At 44.5% G+C, this 25312-nt stretch overlaps 2 protein-coding genes across 4 annotated transcripts in view; one reads left to right on the top strand and one right to left on the bottom strand.

The window, feature by feature from the left end:
- Nucleotides 1–25312, top strand: part of LOC118223163 (dedicator of cytokinesis protein 2) — an 81662-nt gene that overhangs the window by 40129 nt on the left and 16221 nt on the right. For both annotated transcript variants that reach the window (XM_035409374.1, XM_035409373.1), the window contains exons 26-28: nucleotides 1131–1226; nucleotides 22605–22703; nucleotides 23088–23182. In XM_035409374.1, coding sequence (XP_035265265.1) covers nucleotides 1131–1226; nucleotides 22605–22703; nucleotides 23088–23182 — 290 coding nt within the window. The remainder of the gene's footprint in view (nucleotides 1–1130; nucleotides 1227–22604; nucleotides 22704–23087; nucleotides 23183–25312) is intronic.
- On the bottom strand, nucleotides 2060–17009 carry LOC118223164. Of its 2 annotated transcripts, none has more exons than XM_035409375.1 (4): nucleotides 16274–17009; nucleotides 8253–9855; nucleotides 6832–6906; nucleotides 2060–3550 (listed from the first exon to the last, which is right to left on the bottom strand). In XM_035409375.1, exons 2-4 carry the CDS (start codon nucleotides 9602–9604, stop codon nucleotides 3382–3384), a joined length of 1596 nt encoding a protein of 531 aa, XP_035265266.1. In that variant the 5' UTR covers nucleotides 9605–9855; nucleotides 16274–17009; the 3' UTR covers nucleotides 2060–3381. The 2 variants fall into 2 exon arrangements, with proteins under 2 accessions (XP_035265266.1, XP_035265267.1); XM_035409376.1 differs by having other exon boundaries at nucleotides 16176–16283.

Genomic DNA, 25312 nt, shown 5'->3' with positions numbered 1-25312 from the left:
TTGTGCATGTGTTTGTGTGTGCATGCGTGTGCATGTGGTGTGTGTGTGTGTGTGTGTGTGTGTGCGTGTGTATGTGTGTGTGTGTGTATGTGCGTGTGTGTGTGTGTTTGGAGGAACAGCTGGGAATCTGAAGCAAGAAAAGGAAAATAAATAAGTGAAATCCCCATGCCATATGAAACCAGCTGCTAAATTTCAATCTGCCTCTCTCTCATTCAATCCCCTTCTCCACATATTGAATTGATTGTGATGACAGGAGCATTCCTGTCTTAGCCCATCATCTTCACCATGCTGTCCATCCCATCAGCCCCATTACCACACTGCACTAGCATGTCATTGGGAGTCTCAGTCTCCTCAGGACTTCTTTCAAATATTCAGGGTATTGCAGTAAAATTCACACACATCTGTGTGCACACACACGGACATGCTCTTGCAAACGTGCACAAACACACACGCTCACACACATTCACACCCAATCTGTCTTTGTCTATCACCGGTTAGCTTTTTGCACGCACGCACTCAAACTGTCTCTCTCTGTCACATATCCACAGAAAGGGACGCATACACACAGGAATGCTAATTCACACAGACGCAGCCCTGCACGCAATCTCGCGCATAAACACACGTAAGCACGCACCCACCGTTTTGGTTCCGCAATCGAAACGGTGCCAGATTAAGGTAGAGTGGTGATCAGATGTTCTTGCCAGTTCTCTGCCCAGCAGTTACTGTGACTAACGTCATCTCCTCGTGCACAGGGAGCAGCCTTTGTCACACTGACAAAATAAACCGCGTGCGAATAGAGAGACAAAGCGCAAATAAAACACACAGCAGTCGTCGATAAACTGCTCTGCTGAGTTCGGCTTGACTCAGAGAAAGTCTGGCCGCTTTCAGATTTATTTTAGGGTCTGCCGTGTTTTAACTTGGTATTTGGGTGTGATATTTCGGTTGCAGTGATGATTTTGGGATAATAGTTGTGATACTGGGATATCTGGAGTTATACTGGGGTAACAGGGATAATATTTGCGTAACATGGGATATTGGGATTGCAAATGAGACTGTGGTGTGATGTGTTTGTTTAACATGTGAAAATTCGCCCCATTCACGTTGTTTCTCTAATGTCTTATGATTTACAGGGTGAGACCTTCAAGCACATTCAGGACATTGTGCTCACCCTCCTAAGGACCATAAACCGTACTGTGATCATCATGGGCCGAGAACATGCCCTCATTGTGAGTAACCCCCCACCCCCATTTCTCACTCACTCTCTGCATTTCCCTCCTCCGAGCCAGACACAGGTCACATGTCAGAGAGGACAAAGTAAGTATTTTAACAAGCTCCAGAGGGCTCTACACTGTCCCAACGCATCGTGTTCCCTCTGTGCAGTGATATGGCCTCCATTCCTGCTACTACCCACAGTATATGCCAAATGTTTGTGCCAGCAGAAGTTACTGTGACCCATCTCAATCTGTGGCATTCTGGCACTCTGTGGTACTCTGAGGTACTCTGAGGTACTCTGTGGCACTCTATGGTACTCTGTGGTACTTTGTGGCACTCCATGGTACTCTGTGATACTCTGGTACTCTGTGGCACTCCGACACACAGTAGCACTCTGTGGTACTGTCTGGTACTCTGTGGTACCCTGAGTACTCTCTGACACTCTGTGGTACTCTGTGGTATTCTCTGGCACTCTGTGGTACTCTGTAGTATTCTCTGGCACTCTGTGGTGCTCTGGCAATCTGTGGCACTCTCTGATGCCTCACTGGTCTGAGCTCTGTTGCAGCTGGGGCAAGAGTTTCTCAGTGTGACTCAGCCAGTCAGGGCCAAAGGATTATGCACTGTCACATAAAATTATATTCGGCATATCATTTCAAATATTTATTTTTAGAATAAAAAAGGCTATCCAAGGTCTGCACCACGGTCCTTTACCTGCAGGAATACTTCCTGTTGGCAGGTTTTTCAAGATGCATGTGCTATACAGTACACACATAAGCTCCCTGTCAAACACACACACACACACACATACACGCACACAGAGATAACAGTCTTTAAAAATATCGACTTTATTTGATTTCATTATATTATTTACAAACAACTGAAAAAAATGGCATGACAGGCTCAATAGCCCTTTCTATAAAAACATGTGGACCTCTCTGTCTGGCTGCATGTGTGGATATTGATGGGATGGAAAAGAGACTGATAGTTCATGTAGAGTCTAGATGTGCTTTCTCTTTTTTAATATGCATTTACTGTGTTAGTGTACATACTCTATTAGCCTGGTAAATGTACTTTAAGCATGCTGTTCACTGGTTGTCCTCTTCTGTTCTCTGATTGGTGGAATGGTGCTTTGAGGGCGCGGCTCCAGACTGGTGTCAGGAATGGTGTCAGTTTATTTGCAGGACAAAACCAGCAACGCAGATAGCCTGAATGTCAGGCACCGCACATGTGATTTGTTAGCTGTGGTCCTAATTTAGCACTCCAGTGAAGCAAAGCGCCGTTTTATGTGCCTGTGACTTTTGAGTGAGGCGGTCGTACTGCGATTTGCGCTGCTGGGAAAGAGGTGTACATGATTTAAATGTAGGTCCAGAGAACGCAGCCGGTGACATTCAGTCTGTCAGCGTGTGGAAGAGCCCGGTCATTATCACTGCCTCCCTAATTCCATTTACAAAATGGCAACGATCTCATCCCGTTGCAAACAAGATGAGGGACAATGCTCCAGGAAGAAAGAAGAAACATCCAAGTCTCTCTCCTCACGGAGACGAAACATGGCCTCACTGGCATAACATTGTTCCAGTGTCCCAACATTGTCACAATGCTCGCTGATGAGTTCTGATGAATTATTCGGTTCGGACTGGGAACACTTTGAAAAATGCAGTATAATTACAAACAGAAGACGCAGGCAGGTTTCAGTGCCTCTCCCTCTATCCTCTGAGACAGTGTGCCGTGTGATCTCAGCACAGTCTCTAGTCTACGCAACACTTCATCTCCCACAACCATATACTGTTTCAGCAGCCTCTCCCTATGCCTCTGTGTCTTTCAACACCATGGTAACTGTTGGCAGAAGCATTTCAATATTGACAAGGCTATAGTAGTCCCATGACAATTGCTGTCTGTAGTGTCTCCTTGGTGACTGACAGTGGGTTCTTGTGTCTTCTTGCTGACACTTTGCTGTACTGTATCCTAGGTGACAGCTGGCTTTAGCGTCTCATTGATCATGCCTGGCTATAGTGTCTCCTAGGTGACAGTTGGCTGTAGTGTCTCCTTGGCCACACCCGTCCATAGTTAACCGAGGTGACATCAGGATGTAGTGTCTCTTAGGTGACGACACGCTGTAGTGTTCTCATTTTGACAGCAGCTGGCCAGAGATCTTCTCATTTAAATGTGTCCTTATAGCCACCAGAAGCATTTCTTGCGCAGTTTCTTAACTTTGTTCTTAGTGTTGGAGGATGGGCGTGAGGGGGGAGGCAGGGCAGGCAGAGGAGTGTCATACTCCCCCTCCAGAGTGTCCAAAACCCCCTGGAAGCGCCCCTCCTGCTGTCGGAAGTCGTGTTCCACACTGAGAGAGAGGGAAAGAGAGAGGCTGTCACGCGCTCAGTCATACTGTCATTTTCTGGTCAGGAAGCTCCGCATCAGCGGTATCTCTGACCCTGGTGTTTGGGTTAGATTAATGTGTTAAAGAAATACTGAAAATTCAGCAGTAGTGTCTTGCCAAGAATTTTGACTCCACACTAGCCTACAGTCCAACGCTTCAATCACAACCTCACGCTAACCCTCAACCCAACGGCCTAATCACAACTCCATACTAACCCAAAGCCCCACACCCTAATCACAACCTCACGCTGACCTACAGCCCAACACCCTAATCACAACTCCACACTAACCCAAAGCCCCACACCTTAATCACAACCCCACTCTAACCTACAGCCCAACACCCTAATCACAACTCAACACTAACCCAGAGTGCCAAACCCTAATCACAACTCCACACTATCCTACAGCCCAACACGCTAATCACAGCTCCACACTAACCCAGAGTGCCAAACCCTAATCACAACTCCACACTAACCCAGAGTGCCAAACCCTAATCACAACTCCACACTATCCTACAGCCCAACGCCCTAATCACAACTCCACACTAACCCAGAGTGCCAAACCCTAATCACAACTCCACACTAACCTACAGTTCAACACTCTTAATCACAACCCCACACTAACCCAAATCCAACACTCTAATCACAACTCTAACCCCGCTCCACGCAGCCCCGAGGCCTTGAGAAGGCGTTTCAGTCGCGGGTTTGCTGTGCAGCGGTGACGGCTATGCGCGAGTACGAGCCGCGCGGTTCGGCCGCGTTTTGATCTCAGCGCGGCGGTTCCGAAGCGCCCGTGTTTGTCTGCACTTTTACGCCGCGGCGGAAGAATTGAACGCTCCTAATTGGCTCCCCTGGCAGGATCTTCGCCGGCGTGGAGAAGCGAAGGGCCCGAAACCTTGCGCTCGCTGACACCGAGGTGTCCTTCCGAAAGCCCGCAGCGAGCTCTGGAGCGTGAGCTGTGCGCGGTGCTGGGCTATATCGAGCGGTTTAACGCGTTTTCGGTCGAGGGCTCGGCACTGCGAGTTCCGTCATGCGTGAATTGAGCCCTGCGCTGTTTGCCTGCGCAGTCGGTTGGATCAGTTCGATGAGCTGTGCGTGCAGCGGGACAACTAAAGCAGAGGTCATTACAGCTTGCCTGCTAACAAGAAAATAAAAGAAGCCACCGTTTCGCCATCACTTCCTCATGAAATAAATATATTTATACAGTAGAGTAAAACGTCATAATTGGCCTGGAGTTTTACCAAAAACCAATCAGGCTTGCAAGCAAAGCCTGTGTGTGAGCTGTACTTATCAACAGTAGAGAACAAAAATTTGCACTACCCAGTCAAATATCAAGCACTTGCATGCATTGGTGTTCTAAGCAAATCGGTTTTCTTGCTGTGCTTTACTTTTTTCCTCAGTAGTCGCAACTTTTCCAATTAGCTGCCATGCTGTTAGGTTAATCAAATGGCAAATGCGCTGCTGGCTCCAGTTCAATAGCAATAGCATTATGTGGTCCGATAACTCTGCCCGTAGACTGTTGTCCCATCTCCACAAACAGCTAAGAGTTAACCTAGCAAAACCAGTGAAGAAGGTAAGAGCGTTATAGTCCCCTAATAGTCACTTTGAGTTTTAGTTCGAACAGTGTAAAGGGGCTACCATTACCCTGAGACAACCCGGACCTCTCTTCTGGTTCATCAGTCATTCCATTTCTCTTTAGTGTATCATAAAGCCGGAATCTAGATGTCTAGAGGGTGGGAAATCTAACTTGTGAGACCTTTTGACATAAACAGACTTGGTAAACCGTAATATAGCTCAGGTTTTACCCAGATATAGCCTGGCTATGTCCAAATGCAGTAAGCATTCTGAATTCTAAACTACTGAATTCAAAAATACAATACACTGTATGATTGCATATTTGCACATCTTTGTTGAACAATCTTTTATGAGTATCTATGATGGCATAGCCTATGTGTTTTATGTCTTCAATGTGTTTCATATGCCACCTGTAGACAAAGACAGATCCCCACATGTGTAGATAGTCATGTTTTTGTAATCTAGTCAGCTAGAAAACTTCACCGACTTTTCACCATATAAAATGTTCACTGGGAGAGCTCTTTCCTTAGAGTTTGAAATAAAGGATTTACAAATACAGGAAGGCCTGGGACACACCAGGAGGAAAGAAGTAAGGCCAATGCTCAGGTTCAAATCTGCAATCATTAAATTGTAGGAACCAGCTCTGATTCTGTGGGAGAGTGTGTGTGATTGAGCACATGATTACGGTTTTAAGAGAGAGTTTGTGAGCGTGTGGCTATCCATTCACAAATCTTTGTGTCAGTTTTTCAGTTTTGTTTGTGTGTATGTGCATGTGTGTGTGTGCATGCATGCACTTGCATGTGTGTGTGTGTGTATGTGTGCACGTGTATGTGTGCATGCATGCACTTGCATGTGTGTGTGTGTGTGTGTGTGTGTGCACGTGTGTGTGTGTGTGTGTGTATGCTTGTGCATATTTGTGCAGGAGAAAGTATTTGTTTGCATATGAGGGAGCTGCTCTTCATCTCTGCCTTGTAGATTAATTCAGCTTGACAATCTAAAATGTCTTCAGGCAGCAAAATCAGAACTCTCATTTTCTGAGTAAAATAATTAAAGAAAAACTCCCCAGACTCCTTTGTCCGCCCACACATATGCATTAATAGAATATTGTGTCATTATCTCTGCATTGTGCTCATTCCCAGCGGGTATGGTAGATATTTCAACAGCAGTGGTTTCTTCCCTTTGATTGGCCCTTATCAAATATGTATATGTGTACACAAACCCTGAATACCCCGGTCATTTATAATATATAGTCTGTTTGATGGCCACACATAGTCTTTTACTTTTCTATTAGGGTCTTGTGTGTGTGCAGTGATGCGTGTGTGTGTGTGTGTGTGTGTGTGTGTGTGTGTGTGTGTGGACATGCCATATGTTCATTTGTCGTATGCGCGCACTTGTGCATGTAAGGTATCAGCCATGCATATGACGATTTATTAATGGCTGGTTCTTGATTAATTAAGGAAGGAAACCAATATGATTGACAGGTGACTGTGTGGTCAGGAGCCCCTTTGCTGTCCCTGTGCTTGTCTGTCTGTCTATTAGCAGTAAATGACAGCCAGTGCCTGTCCATCTTTCTGTCTGCTTGGTACTTTCAGATAATACATAGTGCTTGTCTGTCTCTCTGCCTGTTACCTTTAAACGGTACACAGAGACTGTCTGTATGTCTGCCTGTTACCTGTAGATGATACAGGCTGTCTTCTGGCAGGTGGTACAGTTGTTCAGATCCTGCCCTGTCCTGTAGGAACGCCGTCTGCAAAAAACAGCAAAATTACATTACTTAAGGGCGACACAATGGACACATACAGACAGGCACACCTACAGACACACACACGCATACACAGACACACACATACACAGACATACACACACACACACACACCCAGACACACACGCGCACACACACACAGACACACACACACGCATACACACACACACATACACAGACACACATGCACACACACACAGACACACACATGCACACACACACACACACACACACACACACACACACACACGCATACACACACACACACATACACAGACACACACACACACACACATGCACACACACACACAGACACACATATGCACAGACACACACACACACACACACAGACAGCATGAGCTGGAGCAGACAGCGCTTGCTCTTTTGAGTCATGCAGAACAGCCGCAGCAGACGGGTGAATTCCAGAAACATTAATTACACATCTGATATGATAATCTCCGCAGGATTCATTTCGTCTGTCAGACAGCCGCTGGGTCTATGAGGCAGAGGGACAGGGCAGAAACAGGAGGGGAGGAGACGGAGGTAGAGAAAACAGAGGGAGGGATGGAGAGAGCGAGGGAGGGCACAGGAAAGCGGAATAGGAGACGATGAGATGGAGGAAGATCGGGTTAATGAGGGGACGAATATCCTCCTGACAGGGAAAATGCGGTTACCATGGGGACCAGTGGAGCCTTTGCTCCAGGTTCGTTTTGGGGGGTGGAGAGGTGACAGCGCAGTCGGGCACAGACAGAAAGAATGGCTTCACTGGAGGCTTGATTGCATCCTACCCCCCCGGTGGTGATTGGCCAAGTTCTTCGGAGGGAAACCACTGTCTACCGTTGCATGAATGCAATGCACAAACAGCATTGTTCAGCAGCACACCGCTCCAGAGCCGGCTCTAGGATTTTGGTGGCCCTCAACAACAATTATCCTAAGTACTGCACAATTAAAAAAACTTAATATTTAAAATCTGAATAGTGTTGCCCATCCATACTTAAGCCCTAAACAACCACATAGGCTGTTTATGCCAACAGCCGCCTCAGCACAGCTGAATAAGTACATTTCGTTTTTAAAAAAGAAGTAAGAAAAGCAACCAAGGAGGGCAATAGACTAGACACAGGTAAAACTGTCTTTCTGTCCTGATGAAAATGTCAGACAGACACACAGGTGATCTAGAAAAATCTCTTTCTCTCTCTCCCTGTCACTCTCTCTCTCTCACTCACAAACACCCACTCTCTCTCTTTCTTCCTCTCTCTCTCTCTCTCACACACACACACACACCCTCTCTCTCTCTCGCTCTCTCTCACACACACACACACACACACACTTACCCCTCGCTCAGAGCCCTGCTTCTCTCCAGATCCTGGATGACATTTAGCAGGACTTTAATCTTCTCCTGGTTGGACAGCAGACTCTCCTCCACGGTCAGCAGGCGGTCCTGGAGGCCCTTGGGCACCCCGTTGCATTTCGGAGAGGGGGACGGAGGCAGGCCTGTGTGGTGAGGGTGGTAGTCTGGGGGAAAGGTTTTGGCACTCGGTGCGTGTGAGTATTCCGACTGCAAAGAGGAACGTTTTTGGGCAGGTGTTTGTGGATCAGGTGGTATTGTGGGTTGAGAAGGTGCAGGGTCTGTGTTTGTAGAGTGGTCAGAAGAGGCAAGTTTGGGTTCTGCGTATGTAGGCTGGTCATATGCAATAATTGCAGGTTCCGTGTAGGTGGAGTTGTCAGGAGAGGCATGTTTATGTTGTGTGTGTGTAGGCAGGTCAGGAAGGGTGGGTTTCGGTTCTGCGTGTGTAGTGCAGCCGGGGGGCGTGGCTTTGGGCAGGGTGTGTATAGGGGCTGCCGGGGGAAACTTAGCTTCCTCAGAGCGGGTTCCGTTTTTTGAGCTGGGGGCGGGGAGAGTCATACTCCCCCTCAGCTGGGCCGCCCTCCTGCGGCAGGCCGGGGCCATGCAGGGCGGGGCCTGCGGCTGCTGTTTCCGCCCACAGTGGGTGCAGATCCGGGGGGTCATTCGACAGGGCCGGGGGCTGGGCTGGGACTCCATACTCCCCGAACGCCCTCCCACCTGCGTACACGCTTGCTCTCTGAGGCTCATCGTCTTCTCCAATAGGGTCCTGCTCTGCCCTGGCTCCGCCCCTTCCGTGTCTTCGCTGCACACCCCGCCCACCACCTCCGGAGCAACCACGCTGCCATTGACGTAGCGGATGTTCCGCTTCCCTGTTGGCTGACTGCTAGTCCTGCCGCCTGATTGGTTGGGACTGGTCCTTTTTACTTTAACATGGCAATAAACCTCGCCCCCTACATCTCCCTGGCCCAAGCCCTGAGAAATGCTATTGGCTGCGTTCTGAGAGATTTCCTTTGTGACGGCAGTGCCTGTATCGCAAGAAGTTAGCCTCCCAGTGTGCACTGCTCTCGTAATCTCAGGTTTGATCCTTCCGTGACCTTCCTGTGCTCCCGGCAGACTAGCGCCGTGCTCTGATTGGCCAGGCTGTTTTCTCCTCTTCAGCGAGACCAGGGCTCGGAGTTGGGGAGAGGTCTGCACTCCCACATTGCACAAGGGGCCCCATTTCTGCGACGACACCCCACCTACTCTGTCACTTTCCCCCGTCTTCCAGCTCCGCCCCCTTGTCAGTGGGATGCCCAGTTCTGGCACCGGATTCGTTGTATCGGTTGCCCGTCTCCCCATGACCAGGCCGACTGGCTCAGCCCCCAGAGGAGCTGGGAGGGGAGGGGCAACACTGTGCCATCACAGCTAGGGGATGGAGGCGTCGCAGTGGCTTACATTTGGAGCAAAAGATGAAATACTGCTGAAATACTCGTCTCTGTTTGTGTGCACAAGTGTGCGAGGGTGTCTATGTCTGTAAAGATCTGTGTGTGCATTTGCTAATTAGGCCTTTGCGATTGTGCTGGTGACACACGTCCAGTTTGTTTTTCCTCCTACAGAACAGAGAGAGAACAAGGAGAGGATGTAGACCTTGTTACTGCTGCGCAAATATATATATTTTTGTGTAAACTCAGTTATTCAGTGTTTACACAACATTAGCACCAGCCAGCCCAATGCAAATTCAAGCCCACAGAACCGGGAAGTGACGGCATAAAACATTACTCCACACAAGCAGACTGGGAGACACTGTGAAATATAAATGCAGTTTTACTAAATTAATTCAGTAGTCTCAGCTTACAAAGGAATATTTTTACGTAACTCAGGGCTGCCCAACCCTGTTTCTGGAGATCCCTCCAACTGTAACAAAGCACATTTATTCAACAGCGAAAAATCTTGTTGAGCGGCTAGTTAGTAGAATCAGGTGAGCCAAATTAGAGTTGAAATGAAAACCTACAGGACAGTAGATCTCCAGGAACAGGGTTGGGTAGCCCTGGTGTAACTCAATTTAAAAAGGGGTAAAAAAAATTAAAAATAGAATAACTTTAAAGTTAAAGACCAATGAACAAATTAATTCATCCTACTCAAATGTTTCAAGCCAATTGGTTTTCTCAAACCGTGTGGAGAAACTGACCTTTTTTGTTCTGCAGTGTACTGCAGCTCTCCTGAAAACATCTCAGTGTGTTCTCACAGCTGTACTGTCTTCCTGTGACCCATCCGGGTGGTCTCTCTTGCATTGACTGTCTCCCTCTCTGTACAAGGTGTTTGTCTTGCAAACACCTCTGTACAAGGTGTTTGTCTCCCCTGTCCTAGCTGGGAGGTGCCTCTCTGTTCTACCTGATTTATATGCATTTAAAACGCACAGAACAGAACAGGAAAGCCATGGCAGGTCCGTTCTGCTTAGAAGCAGCCTGTTTAAGACTCCCAGACCGGGAACCTGATCTAACAGGCTTTTGAACAGCTCAATGCATTATTTTGCGGATACTGACAAGCGGGGTTTAATATTGTAAGGCATGGATGAATTTTATGCAAACAGGCTTCAGCCTGACAGATAGAAGATGGTGATCCTGACGCATATCTACCTGTTCTGACACAACGTTTTAAAGAAGGGGTCGTAAAGATCGGTTTTCCTCCCTAATTTAGTCCACCTTTGAGATGCACACTGGTGATCATTATGGCAGTCCGCTAACGACTTCATTAGTTCCTGACAGAGGAAAATGAATAATCTGTTTACTGTGAGGCTCATTAATGTTTCCAGAGAACGGAGAAACAGCAGCGTCTGGACATCAGGGACATAACCATCTCTGTGTGTGAGTGAGAGAGAGAAAGAGAGAGAGCGAGAGGGGCAGGTGACACACACACACACACACGCACACGCGCACACACACACGCTGTGTGTAGTTGAAGAACAGGGGACTGAAGTTTCTTTCTTTTCCCTAAACTCATTATTTTCCCTGCAGGGAAGAAAACTATTCCTTGTAGTGTTCAGCGGATAACCATTATTTACGTATCTATTTATTCATTTGTTAAGGGAGTGGTAAGTGGGCTTTCAAAAGAGAATCAGCTGCTTAAATAAGGGTTTCACAACCTTCTTCAATCTGCATATGGCATGTCATAGAATATCTTGCTCTCCTGCCTGCATGCGAGCATATTTTGATCCACATTTGTCAGGTCAGCGGTTCACTTGAACTCTTGGAAATGAAAGTGTGTCTGTCCGGTTCCCTCACCTCCTGTCTCCTTCTCTTTCTAAAGAATTCAGTGTAAGGAAAGAGATACTAACTCTCCTCTTATACTGCACATGGTAAATGGGCTGCATTTATATAGCGCTTTACAATTGATGCCTCTCATTCACCCATTCACACACACACCAACGGTTAAAGGCTGCCATGCAAGGTACCAGCTTGTTGGGAGCAATTAGGGGTTAGGTGTCTTGCTCAGGGACACTTTGACACGCCCAGGGCAGGGGATCGAACCGGCAACCGCCCGACTGCCAGAAAACCGCTCTTACCTCCTGAGCTATGTCGCCCCACATATACCCATACAGTGTGTCTCTCTTTCACACAAATAGTCAACACAGTCTTTTTTCTTTCTCTCCCTTTCCCCTTTCCCTTTGCATAATGTTGTCTATCCTTTTTTTTTTACTTTGTCCATTCACACTGAAAGCGCACATCCCACAAACACACATAGTGACTCCGCTCACTTCCCTAAGCTGTGCGCGACACTGCGGTAGCCCTCGTAGCGAGCTGTGTGTCTCTCTGGTCTGTGCGTAACACTACCCTCTTCCCTAATCTGCGTGCAGTGTTCTCCTCTTCCTGATCAATGTGTGACTCTGTACCTCCCTGTAGTCTTTATTTCGAAAAGGACAAGTGGGAGGAGCTGTGGCAAGTGGTCTTTGATTGGACGCTGGTGCGTGCCAACGATCGATACCGAGAGCTGCAGACGAAGCATCTATCCCCATATTTCTGAAAGATGAAACCCCACAAATAGAGCCCGCTACCGCAACGTGGCTAAAGAAACACGAGCGCGGCGGTATTTCAGTCTGGCCGTTTTCTGGAAAGGGTTTTTCGAGCCTGAGAGTAAGTCTGTACCGTCGCAGCAAGATGCCGACCGAGCGTCATTATGAAACCACCTTTCGAGCACTCATTAACAGCCAGCTCACCAGGGCACCCAAATCAGCTCAATTAGTCATTTTAATGATTAATAATTATGTGCAATAGCACAACAGTTCACAGGATGGTGTCCGTGGCTATTAGCAAATATTTGCCCATTTTATTACAATCTGACATTTAGCAGAAACTCTTATCTAGACTGACTTACACAGCTTACATTTCCACATACAATCCGTTTATACAACTGGACATTTACTGAAGTAATTTAGATTAAGTGCCTTCTTAAAGGGTACACCTGCCAATGCCTCACCTGGGAATCACACCTGTGACCTCTGAGGTACTGTAAGATCCAGTTCCCTAACCACTGCACTATACTGCCACTCCAAAAGAGTAACTAATGTGCACTGGCCAGGAAACTAACCAGGGTCATCTGCTTGAGGGCTATGCTGGTCACTGTAGCACAAACGAGTTCAATCTGCAGGACAATAATAACATTGTGCCTACACAATAATACAACCCTCTATAACAAATAACAAATTTGTCTGTTGGTGATTCTGCACTATTCTTTATTTATTAAGAGAATGAAATCAGAAATGCATTAGAGAAACCTGAAATGTCGACCGGCACTAACAAAACATTATCAAAGGTTATCTCTTATTGTGATTGAATGATAACGGAATGGCATTGTACACGAACATGTCAAGAATGTAAAATGTGAACAATTGGATCGGACATTCCAGTTGTTCCCTCATTTCAGAATCAGTTCTGAATACTTTTTGCAGCAACTGTACATCTGCAAAGCCACGTGATCAACCACATGGTGCCTCTGTGTCAGCTGCGTCTAAAACTGTGATAATTATCAAGTCTGCACAGGGCCCATACCTCCAACCAGTGACAACAACAGCAGCTGGGTACAATTTAATATTACTTCTATGGTGTTTATACACATGTATATGCTTCTTATCGATACATATTGATGTTCATTATATAAACAGCTCATGGATAATGTGTGGCCCCTGTGCATAATTTTTTTTTATTTTTTAAGAATTTGGCTTCCTTGAAAACATGTGTGTTTGTGGGCAAGATTCGCGCATGCTGAAATACAGTAAAGTGCAGTATACTCACACCTCTCCTCATCTCCTTCCCCTGGTTGAGGTGTACACTTATATTTTAAGGCATTTATGGAGGTTATTCGAACACCCGGGGATTTCACTGAAGTAATTCAGGTTGTACTAAACTGGTTTGCCTATGGGGCAACAAAAGAAGCTGCCTACAATATACAGTATTATCAATATACAGTATTATCAAACCTTACACTTCCTCCAGACCACTGCACTCTGCAAACTTTGGTCATCTTGCCTACCTCTTCCTGAAAGCAAAGGCATCCATGTCTATTATCTGCTCTGGCCCCCTAGTGGTGGAATAAGAAAGCGCTCCCCATTACTGTCAGCACAGCAGAGTCACTGTATGTTTTACGCCACAAACTGAAATCACACCAGTTCAAACTACATACTGGCTCAACAAACTCAGAATATCTTAAACTATGAGCACTTATACTGGGTTGAATACTACCAAAATACAACACTTGATCAGCTCTCGCACTGTAGTGTTATGCGGTGCTTATAAAAAAATAAAAAAATAAATAAAAAATAAATAAATAAATAAATAATAATAATAATACTTAATTTATAAAGTGCCTTTCAGGACACCCAAGGTCAGTTTACAGGGAAATCAGGATAAGACAGACAGTGCAGAGGATTAAAGCACTATAGCACCATATCCTCGATATCCCTCTTAAGCCTCCTACGACAGTTACGACACAGTTATGACACAAGTCGGCAACATATCGTTGCTACTCCTCGCCAAACCTATTTGTATGCACTGTGTAAGACTCTGGATAGCAGTGTTTGCTAAATGATTAGATGTAAAAGTAATATTGGGCAGTTGGTGTCATCATTAATTAAACTCATGCCTTCTATCACTGATGATTCACTGTGAAAACTAGCAGTTTATTAAAAAAAAAAAAATCTGATCCATCCCATTGCAGTGTATAGTGTAGTGCATGTTTGTTCAGGAGAAGACTGTCAGATGGCATCACCATAATTGTCTTGTCTAATCTATTCAAGGTAATGTGATAACTTGTTAGATAGCACCAAGCTCATTATGATTTGGCTGTCTCTATCTAATTAATAACTGATTAATCAAAGCCAACTGTTGTGCTCTCAACTGGCACAACAATACAGAAATCTCAACTGATTTAATGACAGACTGCGAAATCTGGTCCTTGAAAACGCAGGGTATCTGTGTAGCAGTATGCATGATTCTATTGGGTCCAAGCTGCCTTTGCTAAATCTTCATTTTCCTCTCCTTCTCTCTCATACACACACACACACACACACACACATACACGCTCTTTGTCAACATGAATGTTATGCTTGCTGTCTTGTACTTCATTCCCTTTCTCTGTGTCCTCTTAATTTGCAGTCATTATCTCTCCCCACTGGCTGTTTCCTGTCTTTATCTCTCTTCTTGGCACCCTTTTTGTCTTCTTCTCTCTCCATCAAAGTCCTTGGATCTATTGTCGTTTCTCTCACTTTGTCATTGTCTTGGTGCTTAATCCCCTCATCTCTCCCATTCTGTCCCCATCTTTCTTTTTCATTCCGTCGCTCCTCAGCCCCCCCAAATCAAACCCAATTTCTGTCTCGAATTCAAGTCCACTTTCTGCCCAATTTCCACTCTTCTTTCTCTGTCCATTTCTTTCTCTCCTCTTTTTTCTCTTTCCCACTGTCAACCAATCAGTCCCACATTGTTTCTTTGCTTCTCTTCTCTACCTCCCCCCCCCCCTGTGTGTGTGTGTGTGTGTGCCCATTCGAGCATGCTTATGGTTTTTTGATGTCGTTTTAAGAGGTGAACCAACATTTCTTTTGGGGGGTGGGGTTGAGTGGGGGGCTGAAAATTGGGTTGCATTTCTGTACAAGGCTTTGATACAGCACAGCTGTAGGTCGCTGTGGTTACAGAACGGCACAGACACATATTAGTAGACCTGCAGGTCAGTACAGATAGAGGTCAGTAGAGCTACAGGTCAATGCAGGTCTAGACCAGAACAGATGTCAGTCCAGTATGGCTACGGCTGTTAAAAAGCTAACAACGGTAAATGTGTCTGAGAATTATTCCTGATTTTATTGCAGTGTAAGATGACACTGCGAGATAGAATCACACAGACCTCCGGAGAGCACTGCTAAAAACAAAACTGCTGTTAAATATTGCATAAGTGAGAGGAGGGTAGGAACACAATAGACTCATAGATCACAGGCCATTGTAAGAGAACTGTGGAGAACACATACGCACCCATGTAAACGTATAGAGATGAACCTGGGTAACTGTATACGTTACCTTGCTAGGGTAGTGTTGATTTAAAAAAAGAAAGAAAAACAACCAATAAGGATATTAAACACAGGTGAATGTAGCTGCCTTTCTGTCATGTTGGACAGACATACACAGGTGATCCAGAAATCTCTCTCACTCTCTCTCTCCCCTCCTCTCTCTCTCTCTTTCTCTCCCCCTCCCAATTCATTTTCAATCAATCAGATTTCATGACAGATACACAGGTGATCAGGATAGATAAACCATTTCTCTCTCTCTCTCTCTCTTTCTCTGTCTCTGTCTCTCTCTGTCTCCCTCTCTCCCCCTCTCTCTGTCTCTCTCTCTCTATATATACATTAGACAAACACAGGTGATCATCATGAGTTCTATATCTACTTTCTCACCTGTGTCGCAATCTCACGGGTCAGCTTTTCGCCAGATTTTTATTTTTGAGAAAATTTGAAGCTGCAAATCTCTAGAACCAAGCGCTCCAGTGACTTACCGATGCTGTTCAACCGGACGCTGTGTCAGTGGTCTCTCTCTCTCTCTCCCTCTCCTTCTCTCGCTCTCCCGCTCTCTGCGTGGAGTCTGTTTCAGTCTGTCCGCTCTGTTTCTCTAATCCCAGCGCGTGCCCCCGATTCTGCTCTCCGCCGCGCACACAGATGTGTCAGGTGTGAGTCCGTTTTTTTTTCACGCGCACACAACCTGTCCCGAAAACTCCACATTTAAAAGTGTTTCCCAGCTGTCCGTCATGTCTGCATGACCCACCTATTCCTCTTCTCCCTGTCCGTCACTTTTCTTTTGACAGGATGCGCTTAGCTCTGTGATCTCTTCTGAGATTCTGACTTCTGTCTGTCCCTGTCTCTTACTGTCTCATTCTCTCTCTCTATCTCTTCCTCTCTCTCTCTCTAGCTTTCCCTCTCTTCTCTCTCCCTCTCTCTTTCTCACACACACTCTCTTTCACACACACACACACACCCAGCTCCACTGCTGAGTTGAAAAATCTTTCTGAAATCAGCTGGAGGGGAAAAGAGAGAGAGGAAGAGAGAGAGAGAGGTGACTTCGACTCTCCGTGAAGGGACCGTGTGAAAACTATGAACAGCTGTTCAAAGGAACACTCCGTCAGACACCCCAGCAGAGATGTGCCACCGGAGACAGCAGGCAGGGGATTTGCTCTTGGTCCCTCAGCTGAGAATAGAATAGCTGTGAGTGAGACAGAGATAGAGAGAGGCAGAGAGAGAGAGAGATGGAGGGACAGATGGAGAGAGAGATGAACTGAGGTGGAAGAGTGGACCAGGGTACGTGGAGTATGCAGTGTTGTTCAGTGCACTTTTCTGGGTTTTCTGGGTCTATGTGTAAGGATTCAGTGTCAGGGTCTGCATCTCTGTATTTCTCAGTTAAATGGGTGCATGTACATGACCTTTGTACTGCATATAATCAGCATGTGTGATGAGTTTGTGTTGTACTGTTCATAGTTTTGTTTAGTGTATTTAGTGTGTGTGCTTATGTATGTGTAGCATTTGGGAAATGGTCTGTGTCTATGTATACACACGTTTATGTTTTAGTATGAGCATGGCAGCATGTGAGAGAGTATGTGTGTATTTAAGTGAGTGTGTGTGATAATGCATGCATATTTGTGAGCACAGTATACATTTGTGTATATGATCGCATGAGTTCAAGTGTATATTATTATATATGCTATTTATTTTTTAGATGGATTATGTATGAATGTGTTTGCTTGTTTCTGTACTTGTGGTAGCTCTATGTACTCATTACTTTATATGCATGTGTATGCGTGTGTGCATGACTGCGTGTGCTTCTGTTGTGTTTGTGTGTGTGTGTGTGTGTGTGTGTGTGTGTGTGTGTGTGAATGATAGGGTTAATAATCCCCTCAGGTCCCACTGTAGTTAATCTTCAGAAAGGTCATGTCCCACACATTGTCATGGCAACTGCCTTTTGTCTATCAACACATGCACACTGAAACATGTATGTACAGACTGACTGTTGAGTACATTAATAAATTCCCATGTAAGTCTCTCTTATAGCACAGGACCATTCAGTTCCCCATTAGCGCCTTAAAGACAAGGAAGGGTGTCTTTGATCTTCATAATTAGTACACACTGACTCTGTCCTTTCTCCCATCCTCTGCTTTGCTCTCTGTCCTTTCTTGGCGTTACTGACATGGCAGAAAGGTGATTTGTGTTACCAAACACTCAGACATTCATCAAACATGAAAACAAATTGAAAAATCCCTATTTTAAAAAATCAACCAAGCTCCTAGACAAATACACATTTTTTTTTTTAGTTTGTGAAAATTAGGGGGAAATTGTGAAGGTATTGTTGAGTTGCAAGCACATCTTTAAAATGTTCTCCTGTGGGAAAAAAAACATTCAGTCAGAATTTGTTCACGGCATATTTCTAAAGTTGTGGTTTGAGATGGCAAACAACATGACTAGAATGTGATTCTTCGCTATACCCTTACTGCAGTAACATTTAGTGCTTCCTGGGTTCTGAGCAAATAGGCAAAATATTTATACATTAGTTTTCTATACAAATGGAACAATATTAAATTTGAGATGTTGTTCTGATTTTGTAGTTAGGCTTATTTTTCCTTTATTGGTGATTGTTTCTGAAAGAATAACAATAACCTGGACAAATTATTTGTTTCACAATTTCCCAAAATGAGGTTTGTGCACTGCCCTATCACTAAAGATGGGATGATATACATTTTCTACATCTCATCTTTTTATTCTGGGGGATAATTTTTTATGTCCTGCAGTGCAAGTAACTCTGAGTGAGTTTGATTTATTTTTATTGAAGTAAATTTCCTCTTTGTCTTTGTATTTTTCCCATTTTGTGATGAGGTGAAACTCTCCTACATCCTCCTGTGGATAACAGTGCGAGCTCACCCTGCCCCCTTGGAGAATAGGACTGCCTCCTAATTGAATTCGGTTCAATTCAATTCAGCTTGATTTAATGGCATGACAATGACTCATTAATAAGAACCACAATGAAAAAAATGAATAAATCTGCAGGTTAACAATGGCAGCGAGGGAAGATAATGGACAAAAACAGGACATTATAATCAGCTTGTAATGCACGATCAAAATAATTAATGTAATAAACCCTAAAATAAAGTTTGTGCTCAGTCAATGGAGTCCCTCTAGTTGTGTTTAAGAGCTGTGTGATTCCTAAACAGCTCACATCTGTCATCCCAGTGGAGGGTGGGCAGATTTTCAAGGTCTTTTAAGGAACTGATTAGTTGATTGATTGATTGAAATGAAATGTGTTTTCTTTAACCTGTGCAGTGTGCTACTGCCACCTTTGATCACAGTTTGAGCACAGCCTGTCCTCCCTCAGGGTGTTTCTCTCTGCCAGCCAGTCACCAGGCTGTGCTCGGTGAATCTCCAACTTTCTATGAGCTTAATTTTTTATTATTAAGAAATTATTTTTTTGTCAATATCTTTTTTATCAGTCACTAGTCAGCCATAGTGCACTGCTTGTTTGGGACCAGGTAGTGCACATTAATATTGGTATACTTTGGTTACTCTCACTATACGTGATGATATAGTTTTCAATTTCTTTTGTTATAGTTGGGTTGGAGTGAAAATACTTGCGTTTGTGAGGTGATTTTTTTTTATTTTCGGTTTGGTTAGATTAAATTCTATTTCTCTCTAAGCTCTTAAACTCGTGACGGGCTTATTGTCTGTGTGGAACATTGTCTCCAGCAGAGATGATCACACACAACACGGCAGAGCAGCAACAATACCTCTCCCTTCCCCCCATCGACAATAAACAGGATATTCTCTACAGAACACAACCCCCCCTCTTCCTTCTGCTTCATTACATACTCCTCCTATGCTCATTACCACTCACATTCACACCTCAGAACAAACTCTGCCCCGGGTTACTGTTTGTTAAAGTGCTATGATCTCTATTTTACCGCTTTCTGTGAAAAGAATGAAAATGCCAATTAAGGGGAAAAAGTGAGGAGTCGTACCTCTGTGTGTGTGTGTGTGTGTGTGTGTGTGTGGGTGGGTGCGTTTATGTGTGTGTATACGCAGGTGTGTGTGTGTGTGTGTGTGTATGTGTGAGTGTCTGTGTGGCTGCATGAATGTGTGTGTGCATACATGTGTGGGGGTGCCTGTGTGGATGTGTATGTGTGTGTGTGTGTGTGTGGGGTGGTGTGTCTGTCAGTGTCAGTGTGGTGTAGGGAAGTATAAAGAGAGGCAGAGAGAGAGAGAGAGCAGAGGTGATAGTCACATCTGTGTATTTGTGCCCTGCTATTGCAGTAATCTGTGAAGTCAGTGTATTCCTTACACGGGGCATGGAAGGTGGGGTGGGCAGGGGCAGGGGCGGGGGTGGGGTGCAGTACTGACGGGGTGGGCCGATGGGCCAGGGGGGCCTGGCCAGGTTTCAGTGATTGAGTATGATGTTAATTCCATACAGGAAACCAATTGTGGGAAAGTAGGGCGATGAACAGTGACCTGAAACCAGTGGCAGACAGACCTGCCTGCCAGTCTGCCCTGATCTGACAGGGGCGGAGATTAGTGCCATTGTTCGCTGTTCCCTTTGCTGTGCTGTGCTGTGCTGTGTTCAGTGCTCTGCAACATGTGCCGTGCACAGTGTTCAGTTCTATATGCGGTGCTAAATGATCTGTTTTATGTGCTGTGCTATTTGATCAGTTCTATGTGTTGCACTAAGTGTTCTGTTCTATGTGCCGTGCTAAGTGTTTTCTTTCATATTCTGTGCTAAGTGCTATGTTTTATATGCTGTGCTAAGTGTTCTGTTTTATATGCTGTGCTGTGTTCTGTTTTGTATGGTGTGCTGCGTTCTGTTTTATATGCTGTTCTGTGTTATTTCTCTCCTGGGCTCTGTTCTTTGCGCTGCAGGAATTGAAGATGTGAGCGTACGGTCTAGCAGGCCACCACATCTGTCTTCATTACACACCCCCAAATGCACATGCTGTGCACATGGTCAGAATTCACAGGGTCAGAGCCCTCACAGTCACAGTCCACAAGGCCATCAGACTCATGGGCAGTGCACCAGCACAGGCATGTGTTCACATAAGTTAGATGTCCATCAGGTCAGTGACTCAGATAGTGAGGACCTCATTCTACTCCGATCAAATGGAACCTTTTGTATCTGTCCAATTACAGCGAGAGAATACTCTGTACCTTCAACCACTGGTGCAGCTCAATAGCATCTGATGTATTCGTTTGATTTGGTCAGTGGTACATTGACAGGATTCATGACATTTTATTATAATTATACTGAGACGAATTATAAGTACAGTGATTTATACACCATATGAAAATGAAAATTGGGGACTGAACGATATTTCATGTGACATTAGCAGTCGGAGAGCGATGGCACGAGCGTCTGTACATCTTGTATTTCGGTTAAATGAGAGAGGATCTGCGGTCATGTCAGAGCGCTTTATGGGGGGCTTTGGTGCTCCGTTTCTGAGATTGCTAACTGTACTCGAATGTTTGGGAGCCAAAGCAATGGAACTCAGTCACCATAAAAGAAACTACTGTGTTTTTTGTTTTTTGGTGGAAAAAATACAAATCGTTTTTTCCTGCGACACATTGACAGATCTGATGTTTTAAATGAAAAACATGCTTGATTCTCGTTCCTTTGATGTGGGGAAAAAAATCCTTAGTGCCGGTTTCACAATTATCCGTGAAGATGGGGGGGACAGAGTGATTGCGTCCTCTGGAGATGTAACGGTTCTGGTTGATAAATATAGATTTAGAAATTCTGGCTGTTTGTGCTGACCGCAGCACTTGGGTGGCGGTTCAGAGCACAGTAGAGAGAGAGCTGGGCTCCTGGCTCCGTTACCTGGAATCTGGAAGTGCGTTTGGTAAATATCCAGCTGCATTAATGAGCCACAGGTCAAATGCAACTTGTCTCCAAATAAATAAGCATCATTTTTAAACTAATTAAAACACTCAAAGGCCACACGCTGGGTGTTTATTTTCCTTTTTTTTCCCAGACCGTAATGTTGGCTGAATCCAGTTATTAAGCGCGCTGGTTAATTAAGGCGTGAGGAATGGCTAAATGTCAGTGCGCAGAGGGACCGGTTCGGGAGAGGAACGGTACAATCTGCCACTGAAGGCTGAGGACTCCCTCCCGTCTGGGCAGAATGTGTTCATGTTCCCCCCACATGTTGGCGAAGGGCGCCATCCATCCGCCACGTCTCACCGTCCTTTTCTTTGCGTCCACTATCGACCTCCCCCATCTCCAGCTGTCCAGGAGGAGACGAGGGAACAGTGCAAACATTAGAGTGCTTCTCTCTCTCCTCTTATTATAACAATAAATTATTAAGTGCCTCGGCAGACACGTTTTTTTTTTCCAGGGCGAATAATCTTTTTTACAATATTATCCATTTGTACAACTGGATATTTACTGACGCAATTTAGGTTAAGTGCCTCACTGAAAGAGTACAGTGGAACTGCCCCCCCCCCCCCAGCTCCCCACCCCTCACCCTGAGGATTTGAGCCTGCATCATATGAGTTGTGAGCCCATTTCCTGAATAACTGCATCATCCCCTAACCCCCCCCCCCCCCCCCCCCCACCCACCCACCCACCTTCTCTTGCTCTAATCTTTCTTTCTCCTTTGTTGTCTCAATATCAGGAGATCTGATGGGGTTGAAACTAACTCACTGGTCGTTTAAAAGGGTTTATAGAGCAAGAATCAATATGTATCAGTTTGCACCTTCCACCTGCTCTGAGGTGGCTCATTATCTCTCTCTCTCTCTCTCTCTCTCTTTCTCTCTCTCTCCATCTCTCTCTCTCTCTCTCTCTCTTTCTCTCTCTCACACACACAGTCTCGAGTGGTTGCCTGCATGACGGCCATTCTCAGCCAGATGGATGATCGACATTACTCCAGTTACATTGAAACTTTCAATGGAAGCGATGACCTGGTGGTGAGCCACTGGCACATGTGCACCTGTGCCCGTCCACATGCACATGCACAATCACACACATACACACACACACACTCACACACACACACAAATGTGTACACTCACGCTTAGGTGTACACAAATACACAAACATATACATAAAGTACACAGCCAAACACCCACAAATACCCACAACAACACACACATACGCGCACAGCAATGCATGCACTTTTACATACAGGCATCTATGCATGCACACAGCAAACACACACACACACATATATATATATATATATATGCACGTACAAATACACAAATACACAAATAGATCCATCACTGAAATGCCAATAGACACAGGCGCTCACATTCAAAGGCATGGCTCTGAACATTGTTTTGTTCCTGTAGGACTTCCTCATGGAAACTTTCCTGCTGTTTAAGGATCTGATCGGAAAACATGTATACCCATCAGACTGGATGGCCATGATCATGGTACAAAACAGGTGAGACAAAGATGGGAGAAGGAAGATGAGATGGAGGGAAGAAAATAAATAATGGCAGGAGGACAGAGGAGGGAACAAGGAAAGTGTTGGTCCAGGTCAGGAAAAAGACAGAGAAAAGAACAAGATGATGGTTATTAATGTGGTTTCATGACATCATATTTCTTACGAGCATTATAAATAACATAATATCTTGAATAACAAGCTTACCAACCTAAAATTAAGGCTTGAATCTGACTGCTAGAGAGACAACATTTTCAAAAATACTGCAATCCAACCTAAATTATGAAAAAGAAAAACACAAAATTAAAAGAAACTAAGCAAGTATTTGAACACCAGATTTATGCCTCCTATAATTTAAACACTTAAAATAAATGTGCTTTAAAACAGGGGGAATAAAAAACATGCATAACATTTTTAATCATCCTGAAGAATCAATAGATTAGACTATTAAAATCAGTTTTGCATGCAGAACAATTTAAGCATGTAATACCCACAAGAAATGACAGCATGTGGTCAAGATGTTTGAAAACAATGGTTTCAAATTAAACCAATGGCCGGAAAAAAGGAAAAGATAAAAGCGAGATGTTTGAATCGTACAGATAAAACCCTCCGCGCAATTTTTATTGCAAGTACTACCATAAAAAAAACCCAATCTTTGAAATCAGGAAATGCTTTTGGCCCTGACAGCATTGGGACTGAGATCCTTAAAAGACTGCTGAAAGCCATGTTTAAATTATTCAACCTTGTGCTGTGCTGACGCTTCCTCCCCGACTCACAGAACCCAGAGGTTTATGTCCCCCAGTCTATGAAAACAGGAGATAAATTTGACCCAAACAATTACCGAGGCGTCCGTTTTAAACGGCAGCCCAGGAAGGCTTCTTTATGGTATTATTAACGCAAGATGATTACCCTTCCGTAACGAACGCATTCTTCGGTCTGCCTGTTGCTATTCTTTTGTATTTACATGGGATGCACCTTCATAAATAAACACCTTCGTTAGACCAAAAAAGAAAGCATTTCCCTGCTGCGGTGACCTTAAAGAAACTTTTCATTTTGTTAGCAGCGATAGATTCTGATATAGACTCCTTCAAAGTGATTAGGGATATGAGGAAAGTCCAGTGCTGTACGCGTACATCAATAAGTTAGCGGTTGCAGACTGCAGCAAGGCTCTGCTCGAACAATGTCGTCTGTCCTTGTCCTTGACTTTCAGTTACAATTACCGAACCAATAATGAAAGGCTGTACTTTCATTTTTTGACATTGACATTAACAAAATACCACTCTAGGCAACATCATCACCAAGCACATCCTACTTAATGTAGTCTGCTAATCAGCTCCTTGGTGATCTTAAATGTGTGAATGCATTATAATTAAAAGCTTGCAGAGCACTTACAAAAACATACCAATTAAAATTTGGTCAAAACCCAACGATAATGCTTTCCAGTCCACTGCACCATATGTAAGTGAGGTTTGAAGAACTGTTCTGTCAGTTCTGTCAGAACAAATGAAAAATCCACTGAACTCTGGCCAGCCCAGCCATGAAACTTCCACTGCTCTGAAGGAAAAAAATATAAAACAAAGAACAATCTCTTGTTGAGAATTGTTGGGCAGTGAAACTTAAGCACAAATAAAGTTGCTGATGAGCCCTAACTTGGTGACAAGAATACACTGGAAGAAAATCTTTCTCTATCAAAGATATAAAGCAGAGACAGATCCTGATCACTCACAGTAGTTCAGCCATTGAGAAAGAATGGCATGAAGTGCATTGGTGTAGAATGGATTTCTGCTGTTGAATACAAGATCGTATAGTTACTGTGGACATGAGGTTGAGACAGTAATGTGCTTTCTCCATCAAAGTTTAATTAAACCTTCAATAAAACAATTAAATGAATATTCTTAATCAGAAAATGTAAATGAAAATGATTTCATTTATTTGTTCTATTAAATTATTTGTATTTAAATATAATAAGGTTACCGATGTACAGCTTAAGTGGTGAATACAACATAATTGAAAAATTATTAACAGAGTAACAATGCTAATTTCTTTAATTATTGAATAATATTGTACATAATATTGTAACTGCTTACTTGCTTTGGCAATATTTTACAGTGTGCATTTACAATGTATTCC

This window comes from Anguilla anguilla, chromosome 3 (genome assembly GCF_013347855.1).
Source record: "Anguilla anguilla isolate fAngAng1 chromosome 3, fAngAng1.pri, whole genome shotgun sequence".
NCBI lineage: Eukaryota > Metazoa > Chordata > Actinopteri > Anguilliformes > Anguillidae > Anguilla > Anguilla anguilla.
Note: the sequence above shows the minus strand (reverse complement) of the source record. Positions and strands in the feature narration are given on the sequence as shown.

What these genes read in the sequence shown, in the direction of transcription:
- LOC118223164 (XM_035409375.1), bottom strand. Translation starts at nt 9,604, where the DNA reads ATGGGGAGACGGGCAACCGATACAACGAATCCGGTGCCAGAACTGGGC. An exon ending in AGCAGGGCTCTGAGCGAGGG is followed by an intron (nt 6,907 to 8,252) that starts GTAAGTGTGTGT and finishes TGTTTTTTGCAG; the next exon opens with ACGGCGTTCCTACAGGACAG. An exon ending in ACAGCCTGTATCATCTACAG is followed by an intron (nt 3,551 to 6,831) that starts GTAACAGGCAGA and finishes CCTCTCTCTCAG; the next exon opens with TGTGGAACACGACTTCCGAC.